The 19,561-nt window shown below is 40.9% G+C and overlaps 1 protein-coding gene across 1 annotated transcript in view; it reads left to right on the top strand.

Annotated features, from left to right (window-relative positions):
- The window catches only part of NRP1 (neuropilin 1), an 85,279-nt gene that overhangs the window by 38,689 nt on the left and 27,029 nt on the right, over positions 1-19,561 (top strand). Inside the window, exons 6-8 of the mRNA XM_031059310.1 lie at positions 12,682-12,837; positions 15,518-15,662; positions 17,085-17,416. Of these exons, the coding sequence (XP_030915170.1) occupies positions 12,682-12,837; positions 15,518-15,662; positions 17,085-17,416 (633 nt within the window). The remainder of the gene's footprint in view (positions 1-12,681; positions 12,838-15,517; positions 15,663-17,084; positions 17,417-19,561) is intronic.

The raw sequence follows: 19,561 nt of genomic DNA, 5'->3' as shown, positions 1-19,561 counted from the left end.
ACGTGTGAACCTCCAGACTCAGGGATTGGCACAGGGAGCACCAGGCTCCCTCTGGCCTCTGCCTGCCAGTCCCTATCTCACTGCCCTCCCAGCCCTTTGGCACCTACAACCCCTGCAGTAATTCGAGACCTCTAGACCAGACAGCCCTAGCAGTGTCAGCTGATCTGGGGCAAAATTCTCCCTCTGCGTCTTTCAGCATTCAGGAGTCTGGAGAAAGGCCATTGAGGTAACAATAGGTCTCCTCAAAAACAGCCTGGGAGATCCCCCTTTCCTTCACTGATTGAAATATCAGTTGTTTATTTAACACTAACTCTGCTGCGCAAGGAAAATATACTCCCATTGATTTAAAGCATTTCTCTGTATACATTACTTCACCAGAATTGAGAGGGAGCTCTGAGATGGAATTTGCCTTCCACATTTGTCTTCATTCCATTAGTTTTTAACCTACATTCTTCATTATTTGCTCCTTTGTAAGTGTAACCCAGGAGCATACATCACTGATGTGAACTGGTATATAGATTAATACTGATTTATTTCCATATCACTTCTGAAAATAATTGCAGTTCATCATTTGGTGTCTTGACCTTTCATCTGTGTCATAGCTGATTTCCTTATCAGGTATTCACTTAAAAACATAGTCACTATTTATATTTGCTGCTGCACAGCACATTCATTTCATTAACAGGTTTATTCTTACATCAGGCAGATGCTTAGGCTGACTTTGTCCAGCAAGCTTATCTAAATACTTCACATAAAAAGCCATGGATGTGATAGTCAACAGTGCCTGTTATTTTTATTATTATTATTTCTGTTTCTTTTGGAGTTTGGTGCAGAAGTGAAGTGCAGCATATTACTTTATAGAATAGCATGAAAACTGGGAAATCTCAGCCTCCCAGTTTTCCTGGCCTTTGAAGGACAGCCTAGGAGCTGGAGTTCAAGGCTTTGTAGTGGGGCTTGCCCATCATTAGGGAGCACACTGACATTAAAGCACAAAAACTGTCAGTCCTTTGTCTTCTCTACCACTTTAGATTATAAGTCATGAATTTAGTTCATGTCATTTTACAGTTCATAACTGCGCTCCAAAAATCACAAAAAGCAGAGTTAGCTTTGTGTAGAAAAGTGTTACAGTTATCTTAGCGGTCTTAACATGCTTTGCACATGGGCAAAGAATGACAAAAGAATATTCCTTTCTGGAAATCACAGCCAGCACAGACTGTGACACAGCACAGAACCAGGGTTAATTGACCCAGCAGGATACATTCATACCTTTATTTACTGTGACATGGGAATAAATGGTAGAGTTTCACAAAGGCAAGTACTGAAATTAAACTAGAGGGAGAGGGAGAAATAAAAGAGGCCTACAAAGTATGAAGGTTTTTTGATTATTCAAAGTGCTTTAAGAGCTATTTTAGTACCAGAAAGTTCCCAGCCATAGATTTATCACTCTGGGGAGGCTGGGGAGATGCTCAGAGAACTGTGCAAAACCATTGGCAGCCTTATTGCTCTGGTAGTGCAGGTGCAAAATGCAGTTTAGAAGAAAATCCTCTCTACCTCCCTCTGAAATGTTTCAACATCAGGCCTAGTACAGAGGGGAGTCCTGTGTGGCTTCAAGCAATCCTGAGTGCAACATATGGAGGAGCAGCAGTAGCAGAGCCCCTCCAAGCCCCCACTGCCAGCCTAATCATTATAATAGTTTCAGTTTTTTCAGGGGATCCACTCTGCAGAGACCTGAGTAGTTTGTATGTAGCTGTGTAATTACCTATGCATCTACTTCCCAGTCCAGCCCTCCATCCCCTCAATGGCCGTGAGACAGATGGCCCTTTGGAGCTGAGATAGCGAATTAAGAATGTGTCCACCAAAAGCACTGATTCAGCAACTACTAAAATAATTTTGTAAATTTATCTCAGTTTCACTAGTTGGTTCCAGGAGGCAAAGAAAATCAAATCTTTAAATCTAAACTAAAACTAGTTTTAAACTAACCACCACTGGCTTGTTTAATTTCATTTTTTTTTTCATCACATCTTGTTCTTCTTTATTTCACAGAAATTAAATCCACTTACTCTGTACAAAGTGGTTCTTCTCTCTCTCTTTTGTTTTTGTTTTTATTTTTCCCTTTCACCAGGTTCAGATGTTTGGCTTGACTCAAAATATTTGTTCTGTTTTGCTGGGTTTTAAGCTGCCATCACGCCAAGAAATCAGTTGTTTGTGCCATTCTGCTGGGTAGGGGAGCTCTCTGCTCTCTCCCAGATGGTTTGCAGACCCTGTGGGGGCTGAGGCAGCTTTGCCTACCCAGCACCAAACGACACGTCTTAAGCAAAACTACATCCAGGACCTTGTGCAGATGTGAAGGAAGGCATCTCAGAGGGAGATTTTTCTGAGTCTGGCAGAAATAAATTAATCTACGAGACTAGGCAGGTGTCAGACTAGGGTGAGGTAAAGCTCAGGGCTAGAAGTTAAGTGACTAAGGGCAGTGGCTGGAAACAGAGCCTTGGCTAGGAACACACAGCTGAGGTGTGTTCTAATAAGCAGAGTTATTACTGAGCTAAAGGTCTCTGCTCTCGTGGGGCCGACCCTGGGCTGGAGATGAGAGGTGTGCTGCTGAGTGCTTTGCAGAGAAGATTATGCATTTTTATTCACTCTTTCCACACCTGCACAGTAGTATGAAGCTGTAGAGTTGATGAGTCCTATGGGCCCTTCCCCATCCCAGCATCCAGGCTCCAGATTTTCTGTTGCTGAGCTATTATTTACCTCTCCTGCCCTTGTGTCATCCTGCTTTTCTGTCCCAGTTCAATTCTGTTCTGCCCATTAGGTGACATTTTCACAGCGGTAGCAAAATAGGTAGAGTGAAAGGATAAATGAGATTTCTTCCAAGTGGTAAATACCTGCCCTTCAGAAAGCAATTTGTCTTCTTGCCCCCGCAGAAAAAAAGAAAAAAAGTATCTTTCAAAAAGGAAACACTTAATTTCATTTTGTCTTTGTCTCTAATGTTTTCATTTAAGGTTTCAAAAAAAGTCTTTTAAAAGGCATCAGAATAACCTCCAAAGCTGACTGGTAAACAAAAGCTGCTAGCAGAGAAAATACAATTTACCAAACATTAAGCTGAGACCCAGTTCCTCTGTTTTCAGGCACAACTGGCTTCTCATCAGGGGAGTACTGTTTACACATGACTTCACCAACCAGCTGTACCTGTGGAGTCTGGTCTTTCTCTTCATTGCTGCATTCTGTGTTGAACACTTCAGGCTAAACTCATTTCTGGCGTTGATCCTCTTGAAGATGATGAAAGGATCAATCTGTCCCATCACATATCAGACCAGGATATATTTTAACTGGTTGTATTTAAGTTACAGATTATTGCACTAAAGTGTCTTTCAGCCATAACAGGCACAGGAGCGGGTTCTTCTCCAATGCAAATGCTATTAACGTCAGGAGATGGACTGAAGGGTTAACATAGCACAGAATAATTTTTAAATGTTCTTACCAGGCCTTAAAAATTAGCTGTCCATAGGAGGGTTCCCCCCTTTTATGATATGCTTAACTAAGGAAATACATCCTGTGTTTATTTTTAAAAGCCCCAGCACTTAAAAATCAATAGCTTTTCTCTTTACATAACTGCAGATAGAGTAACTTTCAGATAGGTAGAGCGGGGATACAAAAGCCAGGCACCATTATCTGGCCAAAGAAATCATGTAAATAAAATCTTCCTGCCTAAATTTTGGGCGTGCTTTGCTGAGGGAAGGACAGAGCTGGGGGTAGCCAGTCTCCCAGGATTGCTTTAGCACTCGGGGGAAGTTGTCTTGGTAGTCAGTGGTCTGTGCATCCCTTCTGCTGTCCCACTTCCTCCTCTGGCACAGGACAGGAGCTCCACTCTCAGCAGTGAGATTTCCAAGTCACAGCCTCAGAAGTATTTAATCTACATGTGTTCACTTCCTCAGAGCTGTGAGGAACATGCCAGAAAAAGTGAAACAATCTTTGCATGTACAGTCTGTCTCTCATTTTTCACCATACATTTACAGCACCCTCTCCACACTGTCTAACCGTAGCTACCTGACATTTTTCTAGAAGGTAGCAGAAACTCATATTGTAAAAAAGCAGTGACTTGCTTGGTGACCCAGCAGTAAATTAAAATCATCATATACAATGTGTATGAAATAGAAAATCGAATTTTGATGCAACAAAACTGACAGTTCCATTTAACAGAGAATAAATGAATGCAGACTCCTGTGGATGAATGACTGATTTAAAGAGACTGTGCCGATTTTCCAAGATGAGAAAGCTGATCAAAAGAAAATACATGTATTTCCATGTGACACAGGTTGTACACCCATTCCAGTGAAATTAGACTTAAAAAGTGTTATATCACAGACACTGGCACTTCTTCCTCATTTTGCTGTGATTTTTTATAGAAAACCCAAAGTCTGAACTTCAAAAAATACCTGAGTGTAGTAAATTCCAGTTATTTCAGTGGAACTGACAGTGAACACAGTGATTGCACAGTCAGATCTATCTACGCCATCAAGGTGTGCTGTCTGAGACAGGAGAGGTTTAATTTTGCACAGCATATCATCCCTTGCTTAGCAGCTTCCTACCATTAGCATAGGTATGCTGTGAAACAGGAAGGAGAAGTTATTACTGTGTGTTACACATGTAGTATTGTACTTATACTCAAAATACCACAATTATAAACCAAGCCCTTCTGCCTGTATCCCCTGATTTTGACAGGACAGCAGCTGCCACAAAAAACCAAAAGAACTGAATAGGCAAAATTCAATTTTTTCCACCCAAAGTCTGGGTATTCGCATGTGAAGAAGGCTGAATGAGAAGCTTTGGATTACTTGTTTCCCATTTGTGCATTAGTTGCTCAGTACACTTAGGGGAAAGAAAGTCCTGCAATTATGTCCTTCTCTCAGAAAAGAGTGGTTCTGCAAGTATTGCTATAGAGTTTCCCTTTTCTATAGTTTCTAACACAAACCAGGGAAGGTCACATTCAAACTGCACTAAATAGTTGTCTTCATTCCAGATCAGAGGATTAAGCTCAGGTTTAAAATTAAATGTAAATTACAAATAAGTATTCAGAAAACGTTAATTAAAAGTATTACGTTCCTGACTCATTTATTGCTCAGCAAGGGTTCCTAAGTATCTTAGCTGGAGAAAGGGGCCATTCACATTCCTCCTTTTTTTTGACCAAGTCATTGTACATGTCTTAGGTTATCCATTTGCAAGTTAATGTAGTGCTGAAGCAAAGGTTTTCATTTTAAAGAAGTAATATTTCACAGCAAGATATGTTCCTGCAAGATGTAAAACAATCTTTTTCTAAAGCACTGGGAGTTAATCAGCCTTTCTCTCCATTGCTACAGAGAGGATTTGAATGGCACAAGATGCTGATTGCTTAGATCCCAGAGTCTATAGAAAACCCAATACGATTACATTTTCCTCCCTTTGTTATCAGAGTTTATTGTGTCTTGGTGTTCAGGTTTTAAATAGTGTTCAAGTAAGAAAAATAAATTAGGAAAAAGGTATTTTCTGAGTCTTCTGAATAACGACAGCGTTGCATCAAAGCCCCACATCAATGCGTGAGATGGAGCTTGCAAATGAGCGCCAGGGGGATGGTTCCGTGTCCCTGCGAGTGCCCTGCGTGCCTCTCGCCCTCGCTGCGAGCCCGTGTCTCCCGGGAGCGGCTCCTGCCCGGCTGCGACAGCCCAGTGCTGTCACACCGGGCTCTGCCGGTGCCCAGCCCCGCTGTCACACCGGGCTCTGCCGGTGCCCAGCCCCGCTGTCACACCGGGCTCTGCCGGTGCCCAGCCCCGCTGTCACACCGGGCTCTGCCGGTGCCCAGCCCCGCTGTCACACCGGGCTCTGCCGGTGCCCAGCCCCGCTGTCACACCGGGCTCTGCCGGTGCCCAGCCCCGCTGTCACACCGGGCTCTGCCGGTGCCCAGCCCCGCTGTCACACCGGGCTCTGCCGGTGCCCAGCCCCGCTGTCACACCGGGCTCTGCCGGTGCCCAGCCCCGCTGTCACACCGGGCTCTGCCGGTGCCCAGCCCCGCTGTCACACCGGGCTCTGCCGGTGCCCAGCCCCGCTGTCACACCGGGCTCTGCCGGTGCCCAGCCCCGCTGTCACACCGGGCTCTGCCGGTGCCCAGCCCCGCTGTCACACCGGGCTCTGCCGGTGCCCAGCCCCGCTGTCACACCCCACTGTCGCACCCCGCTGTCGCACCGCGCTCCCGCCGCCGGCAGCGCCGCTCCCGGCCCCCTCGCAGCATTTCTCTTTTCCCATTTGATCTTTATGGTTCCCATACTGGAGCGATTTGGTTTGCTGAATTCTGGAAATGGCTCCAGTTAAAATGCTAGTGTATTAACCTGCTGTACTGAGTCTCTTTTGTTTCTCTTTACCAGAGTGCTGCTTGCCAATTTTTATGACTACAGCAGATTTTACTATTCAAACAGAACCAGATGGAACACCAGTTCAAAGAACATGTCAGAATTAAATATTTCTTTTTTAATTAGTCGCTTCTGATTTATGCAAAAAAAAAAATTAACATAAGAGTGGGAGAATGTGCCATGAATCCAGATGCAACACAGCCCACACAAGCATTATCTCTTCTCTGTCAGAGACACAGAAGCTTTTTCTTTTATTCTTTTCTTGTCTTTTCTTTTTTCCTTTATGTTTCTGGATTTCATTTTTCTTGGGTTTTCTGCATCTTTTCCTTCTTGAACCAGCTTCATAATGATGACTGAGGTTCTCTTATGTTTATCAGTCATATTTTTTCACCATTATCCTAAATTTTCTCCTATAGAAACTGTCTGATCTGCTTCTGAGAAAAGTTGTTGTACTCAATTCTGTGACCACAGATCAGTAGCTCAACTTGATAGCATCTTTTGACTCTATTCTTTGTTTTCAGGTGGAGGGAATCTTTACACTTATGTTTTTTTCTTCTGCAGAAAGGGATTTGAGCAGAAGGTGAAGATTGTGAGAAATATATATTTCAACTGCTAAAGAAGTGTTCATTTCCCTTTTGCTGCCGATAATTCCTGTGTCTTTGGCTTGAATGTTTTCTCATCTCTTCTTCCATGCTTCTCCATTTTGCCAAGTCACATAAGCATCAGTTCAGTAAAACATGCTGACTGGGGACAGTTGTTAGGCACAACTGCTGTTTGCCAAGTCACTGCTTTCCCTTTGGGGGCTTTCAGGATGTTGCTGTCAAGGTCAATGAGAAAGACTTCAGTCTCTTCAGGAGAGATCTTAATAAGAGCAATATCTTCTCCCCACCTTCTTTCTGGAGCTGCTGCAAGTATCACTGAGTTTTACACAAAGATTTGAGGTAGTTTACAGGCTTAACTATCTTCGCTTAAATCCAGGATGAATATTTACAACCTGTCATTAATCAAGGAGTTGTGCTCTTGTAATGACTACTCATGTCAAGAGAATGAAGACTTTTGGAAGTAATTTTCCAACCAAATTAATTAGACTATTTTCAGAATTTCTACTGGAGCCTGTCCCATTCTTACTTAGCATTACAATCTAAGAAATTAAAGAATTAAGTCATAGTTGTATATACCTCATGAGAAAGCATGATTGGCCAAATCAACAGCAGTGTTAAGAAAGTAGATCAAGTCTTGCTTAATTAAATATTTGACAGAACAGTGAAGCGTCACAGAAGTTAATCTGACTCAGAGTACTGTATGCTATCTAGGGAAATGACACGGTTCTCTAAAAATATTTGCTTTGGTATGCTGTGTCAAGTGATGGATTGTACAGCTTTTCAAGCCACAAGAGATGCCCACAACAAAAAGCTTCCTGTTGTTAATCAAACTCCAGCACTCAGTACTTTATTTTCTCAGGCTGTTGAACAGACCTACAGTAGGAGTGCTAAAAGCTGGCAAAACTGCTCCCTTGCTACAGTTCCCTCAATGACTGTATTTTATTTAACAAGGCAGATTTTCATCCTGAAGATAAGGTCTTCCATGCTACAACCCAGTTATGTATGATGACAGGAAGAAGCAATATTAATTTCAAGCTGTGTATGTTGTGTGTCATTCTTTATCCCGCAGTTTGCTCAGACTTGCTACGTGATGCATTGTGCAGAGCTAAATGTTATTTTTTTCCTTCTCCTTAACTGGTCTCAAGTAAAATGCATATGCCAGCCCCTGCATATGTTTGTCTTAAAAATGTGTCACCCACCTGTATTTTTTGGAGACAGTTCTACAGCAATAAGAATATTTCTCCTGGATGCTAGGAGATATTGTAGAATAAATAGAGAAGAAGTAATTCATATGTAGAAACAGCTAGTGCCTTGAAATATGCTTCTGTAGGAAATAAATTTATTTTAGAAATAGGAACAAGTGAGGCTTTTTTGAAAAAAAAAAAACCTGAACACTTCTCTCCTGGAAAAAAAAGCGCACACTCAAGATGCTCCTCATTTTTGGTAAGGTAGGGGTCCATTCCTCTAGGCAAGTCTGCTCCCAGACTTGCACTTTGAAATAAAGATGTTCACATTGCAGCACACGCAACTATCAAAGGCTGTGTTTTTGGATAAGACCCTTAGGCATCATTTTCCAAGAGAGATGTGCTTCTTAAACTGAATGAAAGTGAAAATTAAAAAAAAAGAAAAAGAACTGGAAACATGCTGCTGTTAGTCAAAGCTGAAAGTCTGGTCATGGAAATGAAATGTGAAGATTTCAGGTTTGGAGACAGCTGCCTATCTCAGATCACAGCCATAAGGCTTGCAATAACTTACAAAATCACTTGCATTTTCTAAAATAAATACCAGATGTTTGTTTATCATATGTGCAGAACATTAAATGTCAAATAATTGCAGGGAAATGCATTTGATGTTCATCTTCAAAAGTACTGTATTTCAACACCACATCTCTTCGCAGTCACTCTAACATGAAACACAAGTTCTTGAAACAAAAAGGACAAGAAGGCCAAAACAAAAAGCTAGTTAATAAAGACTTATATCACAATCATAGCTGGAGTAGTCTGCATCTGAGAAAAATGGGTTACCTCTGGTCACATTAATACTTGGAGACTTCTTTGGAGAGGACATACTGTGATGACTGGAACTTACACAGAGAGGTGGACTCTCTAGACATAAGCTTCAAGATGCAAAAGACTTCTCCTGTCTGGTGACACAACAGCTGTTCCAGAGCTATTACCCTCTGCACTGATTCCTCTGGGAAAAATACAGAAGACCTGTGTCTTATCATAGCTACACTTTGGTACCTCCAGCTTCCAGTTGTTACTAGCAATTGCTATGGTTGCAGTTCAATTCTGAACAGTCCCAGTGACTTTTTTCAATCTGTGTTTAATGGACAACTTTTTGCATTTTATAGAAAGCAAACTTTCAAAAACCATTGGAGCAAAATGAAAATGCATCACAACGTGATTAATGAGGGGGAGCTTAACAGCCCATTAAAATGTGTCATGCACTTTCTAGGTAGTCTTCTACATAATTCATTTCTGTCACCTTACTTAGAGAAGATTGTTACATTTAGAGCTTAATTTGCAAACATACCTAGGCACCACAGAGGGGTGCACAGCGTTGCAATTCTGTTTGCATGCACCTGGAGAGGGGCAGCTCCCCTCCGGAGGCCCCAGCAAAGAACTGTCAAAGGGAAGTAAATGCCTTAAGCCCTACCTCTCTCCTGGACTTTTTCACTGACACAAAATTAGTACTAAAAATTCCAAGAGACCCTTCTGCTTCTCTGTTGTTTAATCTCATCTTTCTTGTTTGCACTGCTTCTTTCTCACAAAACACCAGTGGAGAAATGTTATTCTTCTTTCCTTTATCAGCTTGTGAGCAAACAGCCCCTGGCATGCAGCAGGTCTGGGGTCGCAGCTTGCTTTTGCAAGGGGTTTAAAGCTGTGCTGAGCACTCGAGCTGTCAGACTCCAGGCACTCCAGGAGAGGACTACTGTTGATATTGTTCCAGTTTTCAAGAGCACATAAAGATTTGCTGACCTGGAGAGAAAGCACATCCATGTGAAGAGATGTGCTCCCTAACAAGGAGAGCCCTCCTTCCTCCAGTAATGTCTTTCTCAGTTACTGGAGCCAGCAGTGCTAATGAGGTTGCCTTTCCTTCCTTACTTATAAGCAATAAATCAGAAGTCCTCTCAGAGTCCCCCTCTCTCCCAGTGAGAGAGTTCTGCCAGGTTCTAGGCATGAAAGTACATGTCTATATCCATTGTGTGTTTGGGGCTTAGTCCTGGGCAGTAAGATGGATGCTGTAGGATATTCAGTGCCCTGGAGTTAAGTAGGAGTATTGAATCCCTGAATTTAGGACCAAGCAAAATTTGGGGGCCTGAAGTTTATTGACAGGACAAGCCTGAGGCCTGAATGACCAGTGGCTGGTAGCAATTGATAAGTCAGGCATCAAATAATCAAATCTTCCTAAGCCACCAATGTTAAATTTTAACTTGGCTTCAAATACCTAGAACTCTTGTAAAAGGCCATTGCTTGACTTTATTCACAATGAAGTACTTACTGTATATTAAAAAGCCTCTACTAGAATAATTTCAAATCAGTTGGAATGGTACAGGCTTGGGACCCTAATCATTTCAAAACTGAAGAGCTGTTTCAAATTGTAAGAGAGGCAGATCATTTAAATAACTTAGCTCTGTGCTCCCTCAGACTTCCAGATTTTCAAGTGCACTTCAGCCTGGAAGTGAATGTGGTATTGGACATAACTCAGTGCAGCACACTTTACAATCAGCAGAGTACAGCTTGGAGAGCATTTGAAGTTAAGCTGAGATTGCTCAGAGCAATGATGCCCAGATTCCCCCATTAACTTTCAGATTGCAACAATCTAACATCTGAGACTCTCCAGTTACTTTAAATCACTTGATTGTTTTTGTGAGGTGGCGCTGGGATTTTATTTTTTTTTAAGACTGAATTTTTTTATCACACAAAACCAAAATGTTTCAGTATTTCACCCCTAAAGACAAGGGCTAAAATGTTACATCTAGACTTCATGAGCCTAACAAACTGGGGCAGGGGCTTTGCCCTGAAAGCCAGTTCTATCTGTCACACACAAGGCTGCTATTCTTGTGCTGGAGGACTCCAAAATGCCTTGCATATGACATGGTCACTGAGAGAGCAGACACTGTCCTCAATAGCACTTCCTTCAGCCTTTTGAGAGAGAATGCACAGCATGTTGATTTAACTGCTCCAGTGCCTTTGGATATATGACATACATCCAGGAAAAAGGATGCCTGTGGGACACAGGACACATCTATTCTGCATCCTACGTACTTTGGAAATAATGAGAAAGACTGGGACATTCATAGGGTCATTCACTTGAGAAGGGTTAATTCAACCTATTATTGTCCTACTAAACTCTGGACAACTGAAGTTAGGGGAAAAAATTTCACTGATTAATATTTTGTGTATAGGGTCATTTGATACTGAAATTAAATTACCTGCTTTAGGAAACAAAGGTTCTTGCTGCAGAGAAAGAGGGTGCAGAATTTGATTTTAATTGGTTTGTTGTTGTGGCTAAAAAAGGCTGTAAGGAAATGGCAGAGGTATCAAAATTGTGGTCACCAACCTGACCGTGAGAAAGTTTTTGCCCAGTTTCAGCTATCTGGCAGCCGGACTTGTGCACTGGGATAAGGGGTTCTTTTGCCAGCAGAATTGAGTAGCCAGCTACTTGAGTGTCTGTATTCCTGCATCCCACATCATTCTCCCAAATATGGTGATACTTCTTTGATGCCACATGATGAATTAGATAAGGAAAAGACCTGGATGAAAAATAAATAACGGGGGAGAGCAAGGTTAACCTAAATCACTTGTCCATTTGTAATGGACAATGTAGTTCCATGAGAGAAGGAGGAGAGAGAAGAGTGAAGAAAGATAACCTCTAATGCACATTCATGTGCATTTCTCCAGGGAGTTCAAAATGACATTGTTTTCTAATGGTAGAAGTTCATGGCATTTGACAGTTGGAACAGAATTACTACGCTTGTGCTAATGCCTCTTTCTCTTTTCCCCAAATACATCATGCAGTACTAGCAACTAATTTGCCTTTTTCCCAACAAATTCACACAGTGATTTGTAATTATCTTGTGACCAACTAATATATGTCGGGATTCTTCTCTTCTATTTGCAAGTGATGATCTTCTGGGTTTTAGCAGAATTCTTGTTATCATTCCATAAGTGCAACTTTGACATTATCCTAGTAAGTTCCATCCCATTTCTACTGCCACAGTCCTCAGGGTCACTCAGCTCTCACTGCATGAGTCTCCTCTGTGTTGGCAACGCCTTGCAGCTGAGTGTCCTTAGGGAATTTCATTAGCATCTATGCAAGTACTTAATGAAAGTATTAAGTAAGGTTGTTCAGCAGTCTGGTCCTTGAGGAATTTCCCTAGAAACTCCTCTGCAGTCTGGTGGTTCCCACTTGCACTGATGGTGTCTCTGGTTCCTCCCTCGCAGAGGAAAGAGAATTCTCTGGTGTGTGAAGAACATTCCTGGCTAATTAGGCAAATTTTCCTGAATTCTGTGATGACACCATTTACAAAAGAGGAGATTATGTCTATGTTATTGTCAACAATATTTGGCAGTTTGCTTTATATGAAATCCTTTTTATTTTTGTAAGGCAGGGTGAGGTAGAGAGGGTGCCACTGCTACAATGTTGTTATGCTCTGAACTAGTTGTCCTCACATTTCAAATTATTCTCTACCACAGGTAGACCTGGGCCTTCTCCGCTTTGTTTCTGGAATTGGGACCCAAGGAGCCATCTCAAAGGAAACAAAGAAAGAATATTATTTGAAAACATATCGTGTAGATGTCAGCTCCAATGGAGAGGACTGGATTACACTGAAGGAAGGAAACAAGCCTGTTGTAAGTTTTTTTTTTCTTTTTTTACCTCTCTTCAGCTGGGAAATAGTCTGTTGAACTTTTTAGTTGCTATTATCTGTTTAAAAAAGAAGAATAAGGTTTAGTCAGGTTGATCCGCACTATTTCCCAAAAGGCAGCTTGTGTCTCAGTAGTAATGGGACACAGAAATTGTTTATCAAAAACCTAGAGCAGCTGAAAATGGTGTAAAGTGATGCCCTATGTACTGAACTCACCATAATTTGAGTCATTTTGTGTCTTTTTCCTGGACTGTTCTGCTGTTTCCTTGTTTCTCAGAGATTTTCTGTGACCTTGAGAAAGACATTATGCAGAACTTTTCAAAAAATGTGTCTGTCTGTTATGTGCAATGAAGCTCTGGATATGCAATAAGTCAGTGCCTCAGCTCCCTGTGCATGGCCATGCAGCACTGCTAGCAGATGATTAGTGGTTTGTTAGACTTCCAAGTATCTCAGTGATGGGGGTCATGCAGACAGATGATTAGGCACATCTTTCCATCCTTATAGATTTTTATCACCTTTCCATTTATCAGCAGATTTGCTCTCTGTGACCTCCCAATGAAACAGCTTTAGACAGTCATAAGAAAAATTGTCATTATCCGCTACCATGAGCATAAAGCTCATTACTGAGAAGTCAGTTCTGCTCCAGCTTGCACATGAATAGCCCCAGTGAGGCTGTGCCTCCCTTCCCACCTCACTCAGGATGTGCCTGAGAGCAGCATCCCCAGAGGCTGCCAGGGGCTGATGCAATTGGAATCGTTTTGTGGTACCTCCCTTCAAAACAGCTTTTTTGTGACCCCTCTGTAAAGACACAGAAGAGCTGTACAATATCAAAGTCTATCAGTGTAACCCTATCTAGCTCTAAATATTTGGTTACTGGTTTGTCCCTGACTCATCTGTAAGGGCTATGCCAAGTGCACTACATTTATCTAATCAACGTGGTAGCAGTGTTTAACAAATACGTCTTGCTTTTTTTGAAGCCCTTTGGAAAGCAATAAAAAATGAATCCTGAAAGCTTCTCTCTGACAGGTATTATCCTGGTTTTACTGGAAGTTCTGAAAGCCAGATCACACAGTGTGGGCACTGTACAGTGATGTATATAAAGATACAATAATTGTCTTGCCCAAAGTCACAAGAGGGGCCAGCGCAGTGGCTGGTATGAGACACTGGGTTTCCTGACTCTGGATTTTGTAATCTGAACAAATGCTTCTTTCAAAATCAGACCATGCCTGATTTTCATTACCAGCTTCAATTTGTAAACTCTCCAAAAGTGTATTTTACATGAGTTTCTCTTGCACATGCTGTCTTTAATTAGTGAGAACATTTTCTAAACCTGTGTCACTTGTACAAAGGGTTCATTAAAAAAATCAGTTCTCTAAAATGGCAGTATTTTGCTGTTGATCAAGACAAGAAATACATATGCACCAGTCTCCTTCCCAGATATTTTAATTCAAATGAAAAGTTTGCAGCTGCGGGTCTCAAGGCAGCCGTACACTAATGTTGCACTAACTACATATAAGAATCTGTGTGCTTTTGAGAAAAGACTCCTTTTCTCTGTCAGATGCAAACTTGGAGAAAACTACATCAGGTCTTCACAGAAAAAAAAATTACTGCAAGGAAATGCAGTTCCATTAAAAATCTCTTACTAGATATGAAACTCTGATGTTAAATTACTTGAACTGTAGCTGAGCCTTATGAGTTGACAGCTGTGTGCTGTTGGCCTCCGCTCCAAATTAACGCAGCTACTGTAAGGAACAAACAGGAAAGTAGGACAGTGTGTGTAAGAAATGGGAGGATCTCCCATAAAAGGAGAGGGGCCTGCATCCATGGAAAACAACAGGAAATTGGTCCCCTCTACGTGAGGAAGAAGCAGGAAGCTGAATCACCTTTTTGGGACTGGAACATTGCAAGGTTTTGGCTGGGCTAGGAAGGAGTGTGTCTGCAGGATCCTCAACATGAAAGCACAGCACAGTCATGTGCTTCTGGTGGAAGTCTCATTGTTCATCTAATTTGACTGCCAGCCTCGGGGGATGCAGGGAAAATCTTGGAGGCTGCTGAACAGATTTTAAATAGACTTCAATCTCAATATGCAAGGAGAAAGAAATTCTGAGACCTTGTTGAAAAGGATTTGAAAACAGGGTGTTAACAAAGCAAGGTTTGCACAATACACCTTAAAAATCTTAAGCCCAAGGTCAGCAAAATAATATATATTTTTATCATAACCATATAGGATTTTTATGTGGCCTAATTGAAATCCAAATATTTAATTTGAGCCTGAGATTCTTTAGCTTTCTGCATTATTTGATGAGTGTACAAGAAATAGAACTGCTCTAGTGGGGCATTGGGGGATTCTTCCAGGAAACAGGAGTTGTTGGGTGACGAAGACCAGGGTTTGTCATTCCTGCATGTAGATCTGGGCATTAGGAACAACTTTTTTAGTATCATTGAACACCTTACATCTTCATTTTTCCTCCCCAAGGAAAGCAAACCTGTCTGCAAAAGTTGTGTTAGGAGATTAATGAAATAGTTTCCCATGCAAGTCTTTTGTCTCAGCCCCCACAACCAACCCTGGTTAGACCTCATATCAAAACTGTCTGTAAAACACAGAACTGTAGACACCAGCTAAGAGAAAGCCTAACAAATATATACTCTTTTTTTTCCACACAAAGGTGTTTCAAGGGAATAGCAATCCCACTGATGTCGTTTACAGAGCTTTTGCCAAACCAGTTTTAACACGGTTTGTGAGAATTAGACCTGTGTCTTGGGAAAATGGAGTTTCACTGAGATTTGAAGTGTATGGCTGCAAGATAACAGGTAGGTCTTGGTAAAGATTGTAAAATATGAGCAATTTATTGTGCCTATACTGTGGGATTTATTTTTATGAGTAAATTTAATAAACATGATTTTCACCATGATCTGAATGTAGAAGTGTTTTTAAAAAAGATAATGAAACACTACAAACCAAACATCCAGTGTTATCTGAATATTTTTATGATGCTATATTTTAGTTTTAATTATTTATTGCAATCACTTTACAGCTTCATGCAAAATTCCTGAGATACACAGATATTTTGCAAATTCCCATGTCATTTTTTTCCCTTCTAACACTTTAGTCCGTCTCTCTTATGTCTGCTATTCATAGGTAGTTCTGAGCAGGTTTCTCAAGGAACACACATTAGGTTTAAAAGGACTGCAAGGTGCAAACACTTAGATCTGAAGTCTGTGCAAATAATGGTGGTTGTAGTCAAGTTCCCAGCCATGATCAGTATGGCAAAGTAATTCCTTTTTACCACACAGTTACCTGTCAAAATTTTTTAGAAATATCTTCTTTACAGTTTTAAGTTTTCTATAATTTCTACACAGTGGAAGTGCCTTTATCTGTAAAGTAGAAATACAACTTAGAGTTGAAAGAAAATTATAGTGATTTATTAGACTTTAGAAAGCTAATCTTTCTAGCACATTTTTAGCACTTAATACAGTTCAATGGCATTTTTGGCATAATTTTTAATATTTAGGGATTTTTTTAAGTGTTTCTTTAGCCTTGAAAATGTTTCTTAGAACTAGTTGCCATACAGAAGAAAAATAAGATTACTGATTACTTTGTTAGAGAATTCCAAGTCATTCTATGAAGTCTTTTCAGATTAGATGTAGGTAATCAGATCTACTGTTTCATTCCATATAAGAATTCTTAATTTCTTGTGAGCAGGTACTTCTAATTTATTTTTATCTAGGTTCATAAAAGAAGCAACTATTTAGCTTCTGTGTCACCAGAAAAAGTCTGAGAGACAAAAAAATGCATTAGGAAAATCTCAAGTGCAACAGTAAATTATATCTTAATGTATGAAGATCTCCATTTTCAATGTCACCAAAATTAGGTAATCTGCAACCAGGTTTTGTCTGGTTTTGGAAGTTTTCTCTGAGGAAATAGTCACAAATTCAGATGGCCCTGCACTCTTTTAGCAAGAAGAATAGAAAACAAGAATAGAATAGGATTTTCTGATCCTTTTGGTTCCCACCATGCCAAAAATACTTGTGGTATTTTGGTACTTCCTGCTAAAACTAGGATGTGAAAGTTTGAACAAATTAAAATTGTATACAAATCCAATAGATTACTTTGAATATAAGAAATAAATAAGTAATTAGCTATGATAGTTGAATTGACCGACATGTCCTATTTCTGTTTTGGCACTTGTTCAAAACAACTATTTAATTTATTTGGATTTTTTTTCTCTGTAGATTATCCCTGTTCTGGGATGCTGGGTATGGTGTCTGGCCTTATTCCTGACTCTCAGATTACTGCATCTACCCAAGTGGATCGAAACTGGATCCCCGAAAATGCTCGCCTGATAACGAGCCGTTCAGGCTGGGCGCTGCCCCCAACCACTCATCCATACGCAAATGAATGGCTTCAGATAGACCTCGGTGAGGAAAAGATAGTGAGGGGCATCATTGTCCAAGGAGGCAAGCACCGAGAAAACAAAGTGTTCATGAAAAAATTCAAAATTGGCTACAGCAACAATGGATCAGATTGGAAAATGATCATGGATTCCAGCAAGAAAAAGATAAAGGTAAGGGCAAGAACTGCGCTTAAGAAAAGTTTAGTCAAAAAAAGTTTGCATTACGTTTCTACACGTCTCTATCTGACCTTAGGAAGGGCACACAGCTGGGGTGAAGCCAAGGAGGAGGAGTCCAAGGGCAGCAGCCCTGAAGGAATGCTGTGGGAGCTGTCCCATGCCTGAGGGCAAGAGCTGGCCTTGGGACATTTACCTCTCTGGCAGCAAGTTTTGCTGATTCAACAGTTAGTTCAGGCTTGACTCCTGGCAACATTGGTGCCTCTCTGGCTCACAATTTACTGCAAAGTCCCATGCAGTGGGATTTTAAAGTCTACTCTAAAAATCCGAACTCTAGAACTGAGAGTGAACAAACTTGAGACAAATTTATTTGAATTATTTTTATTTTGTTTTTTTCTGTTAGAGCCACAGAATGAAAATGGTGTTACTCAGCTCAATGGGGTACCTGTTGTGTTTCTCAACTGCCTGTAGATTGCTTTGAGAGTTTCACAGGTTCTCTGTAATGATCTGATCCAAGTGCCTCCAAAAGAAAGTGATGAAATTTTGGTCATGTTATGCCAAGTGAGAGGTAGAATTGTACTCTCACAGGGGAAGCATCATGGAGAATGCTTGGGAATACTTTTTCAAATGAATTGCTGGGTTAGATTCCAAGGAAAAGAAAATAATTGTGGCCCAGAAGAGTTTCTGGGAATGTAGCTGCTTTGATTTGGTTTTGGATGTATTCATTTCAGGACCTAAATTACACTGGGGATTTAGCTTATTTACACCAAATCCCATTGAAATCTTCCATCCCGTTTTGCTATCTCTGCTCACAAAGTGCATTTTTGCCTCAAAAGGCACAACTCTTTCTTAGTCCTCCTACCCAGTTTCTTGAGGAAATGAGTAGGCATGCAGCCCTGCTCACAAATTGGTGCTGTAGAACTGAGATGACCAGGGAATCATAAACCAAAACGTGCCCTCAAAAGGCAAATTGTTGTGGTGCTTGGCAGATGGGATCCTGGGAATTGCTCCATATCTCATCTGTGTTAGTTTGAAAATTAGATGTAAAAGCTGTTTTGTTGTATAGACTCATCCATTGGAGGAACCTGTGTTTCCTTAAAGGAAAAGCTGAGTGGGCCCATGGATGTAGCTTTTCCAAGCACATTTGGTAAATATTGGACTTCATTCTCTCCTGTTTTAATCTCACTGAATATGTCTGCATTTTCTCACTTTTCATCATTTGTTTGGGGGATTAAAACTAAATGGATTCAGCCTTTGCAGTCATCTCCTTTCTCTTGTTACCATGAGTTTTGACTTCATCATAAAGTGTGAAGGGAGTGTAAATCAACAATGGGATCTTACCATTTTCTTTCTAAAATAGATGTTGTTTTGACATGTACTTCTACACTGTGGCTCAACGAGGGAAAAAAATAATGCCATATGCTTTCGAAGCAGCGCGCCGTCTGCTGCATGGCTTTCTGTTTTCTAATACAGGCACTTGCCATCATTGTCAGAAGTTAGCAGTTTGACAAGAAAACTAGTGTACTAACTAATGCACCGAGCCCATCCTCAGTTTTCATCACCACCAGAAATTAACTTTCAAGATTAATGGAACGGAGAGGGCTGGAATTCAAACCTCTTGTGGCATAATTATAATCCTTCCTAAAAATTCAATATATTTAATAAACTTTTTTCCAAAGCAAAAGTCTTCTTTAAAGAGAATAGGATAAATCCCATGATTTTGGAGCCTGAGGAATTTAAAATGTTAATACTGGAATATGTAGTGTTTTTAACTGTAAGTAGAGGTGGATGGGACAGGATACTATAATGAGTCACAGCAGGAACGTGGATTAGAAACAGCCCTGTTATATGAAATGAAACACATCGTTTCACTTGGTTAAAGTCGTGACTTTCAATAAACAAACAACTGCATTTCAGAGAAGAAAGAGCAGTGACAGGCTAAACATAACAACAGAACGTGTCCAAAGGGTGAAACATCACCTTGTTTCTTAACATGATCTTGTCATTCATGCCTGCAGCTGCTTTCACAAAGACTGCCATAACTCCTTCCTCTTTGGCTGACCCAATTTCAGCTATTTTTGAGTGTGCAAAATGTTTCCCCCTTTGAGTGCTTTAGCTCGAGCACTCAAAAGAGTGAAAATC

Source organism: Geospiza fortis, unplaced genomic scaffold (genome assembly GCF_000277835.1).
Source record: "Geospiza fortis unplaced genomic scaffold, GeoFor_1.0 scaffold75, whole genome shotgun sequence".
In the NCBI taxonomy this organism is placed as follows: Eukaryota; Metazoa; Chordata; class Aves; order Passeriformes; family Thraupidae; genus Geospiza; species Geospiza fortis.
The sequence above is the reverse complement of the archived record's forward strand: the minus strand, read 5'-3'. Positions and strand labels throughout refer to the sequence as shown.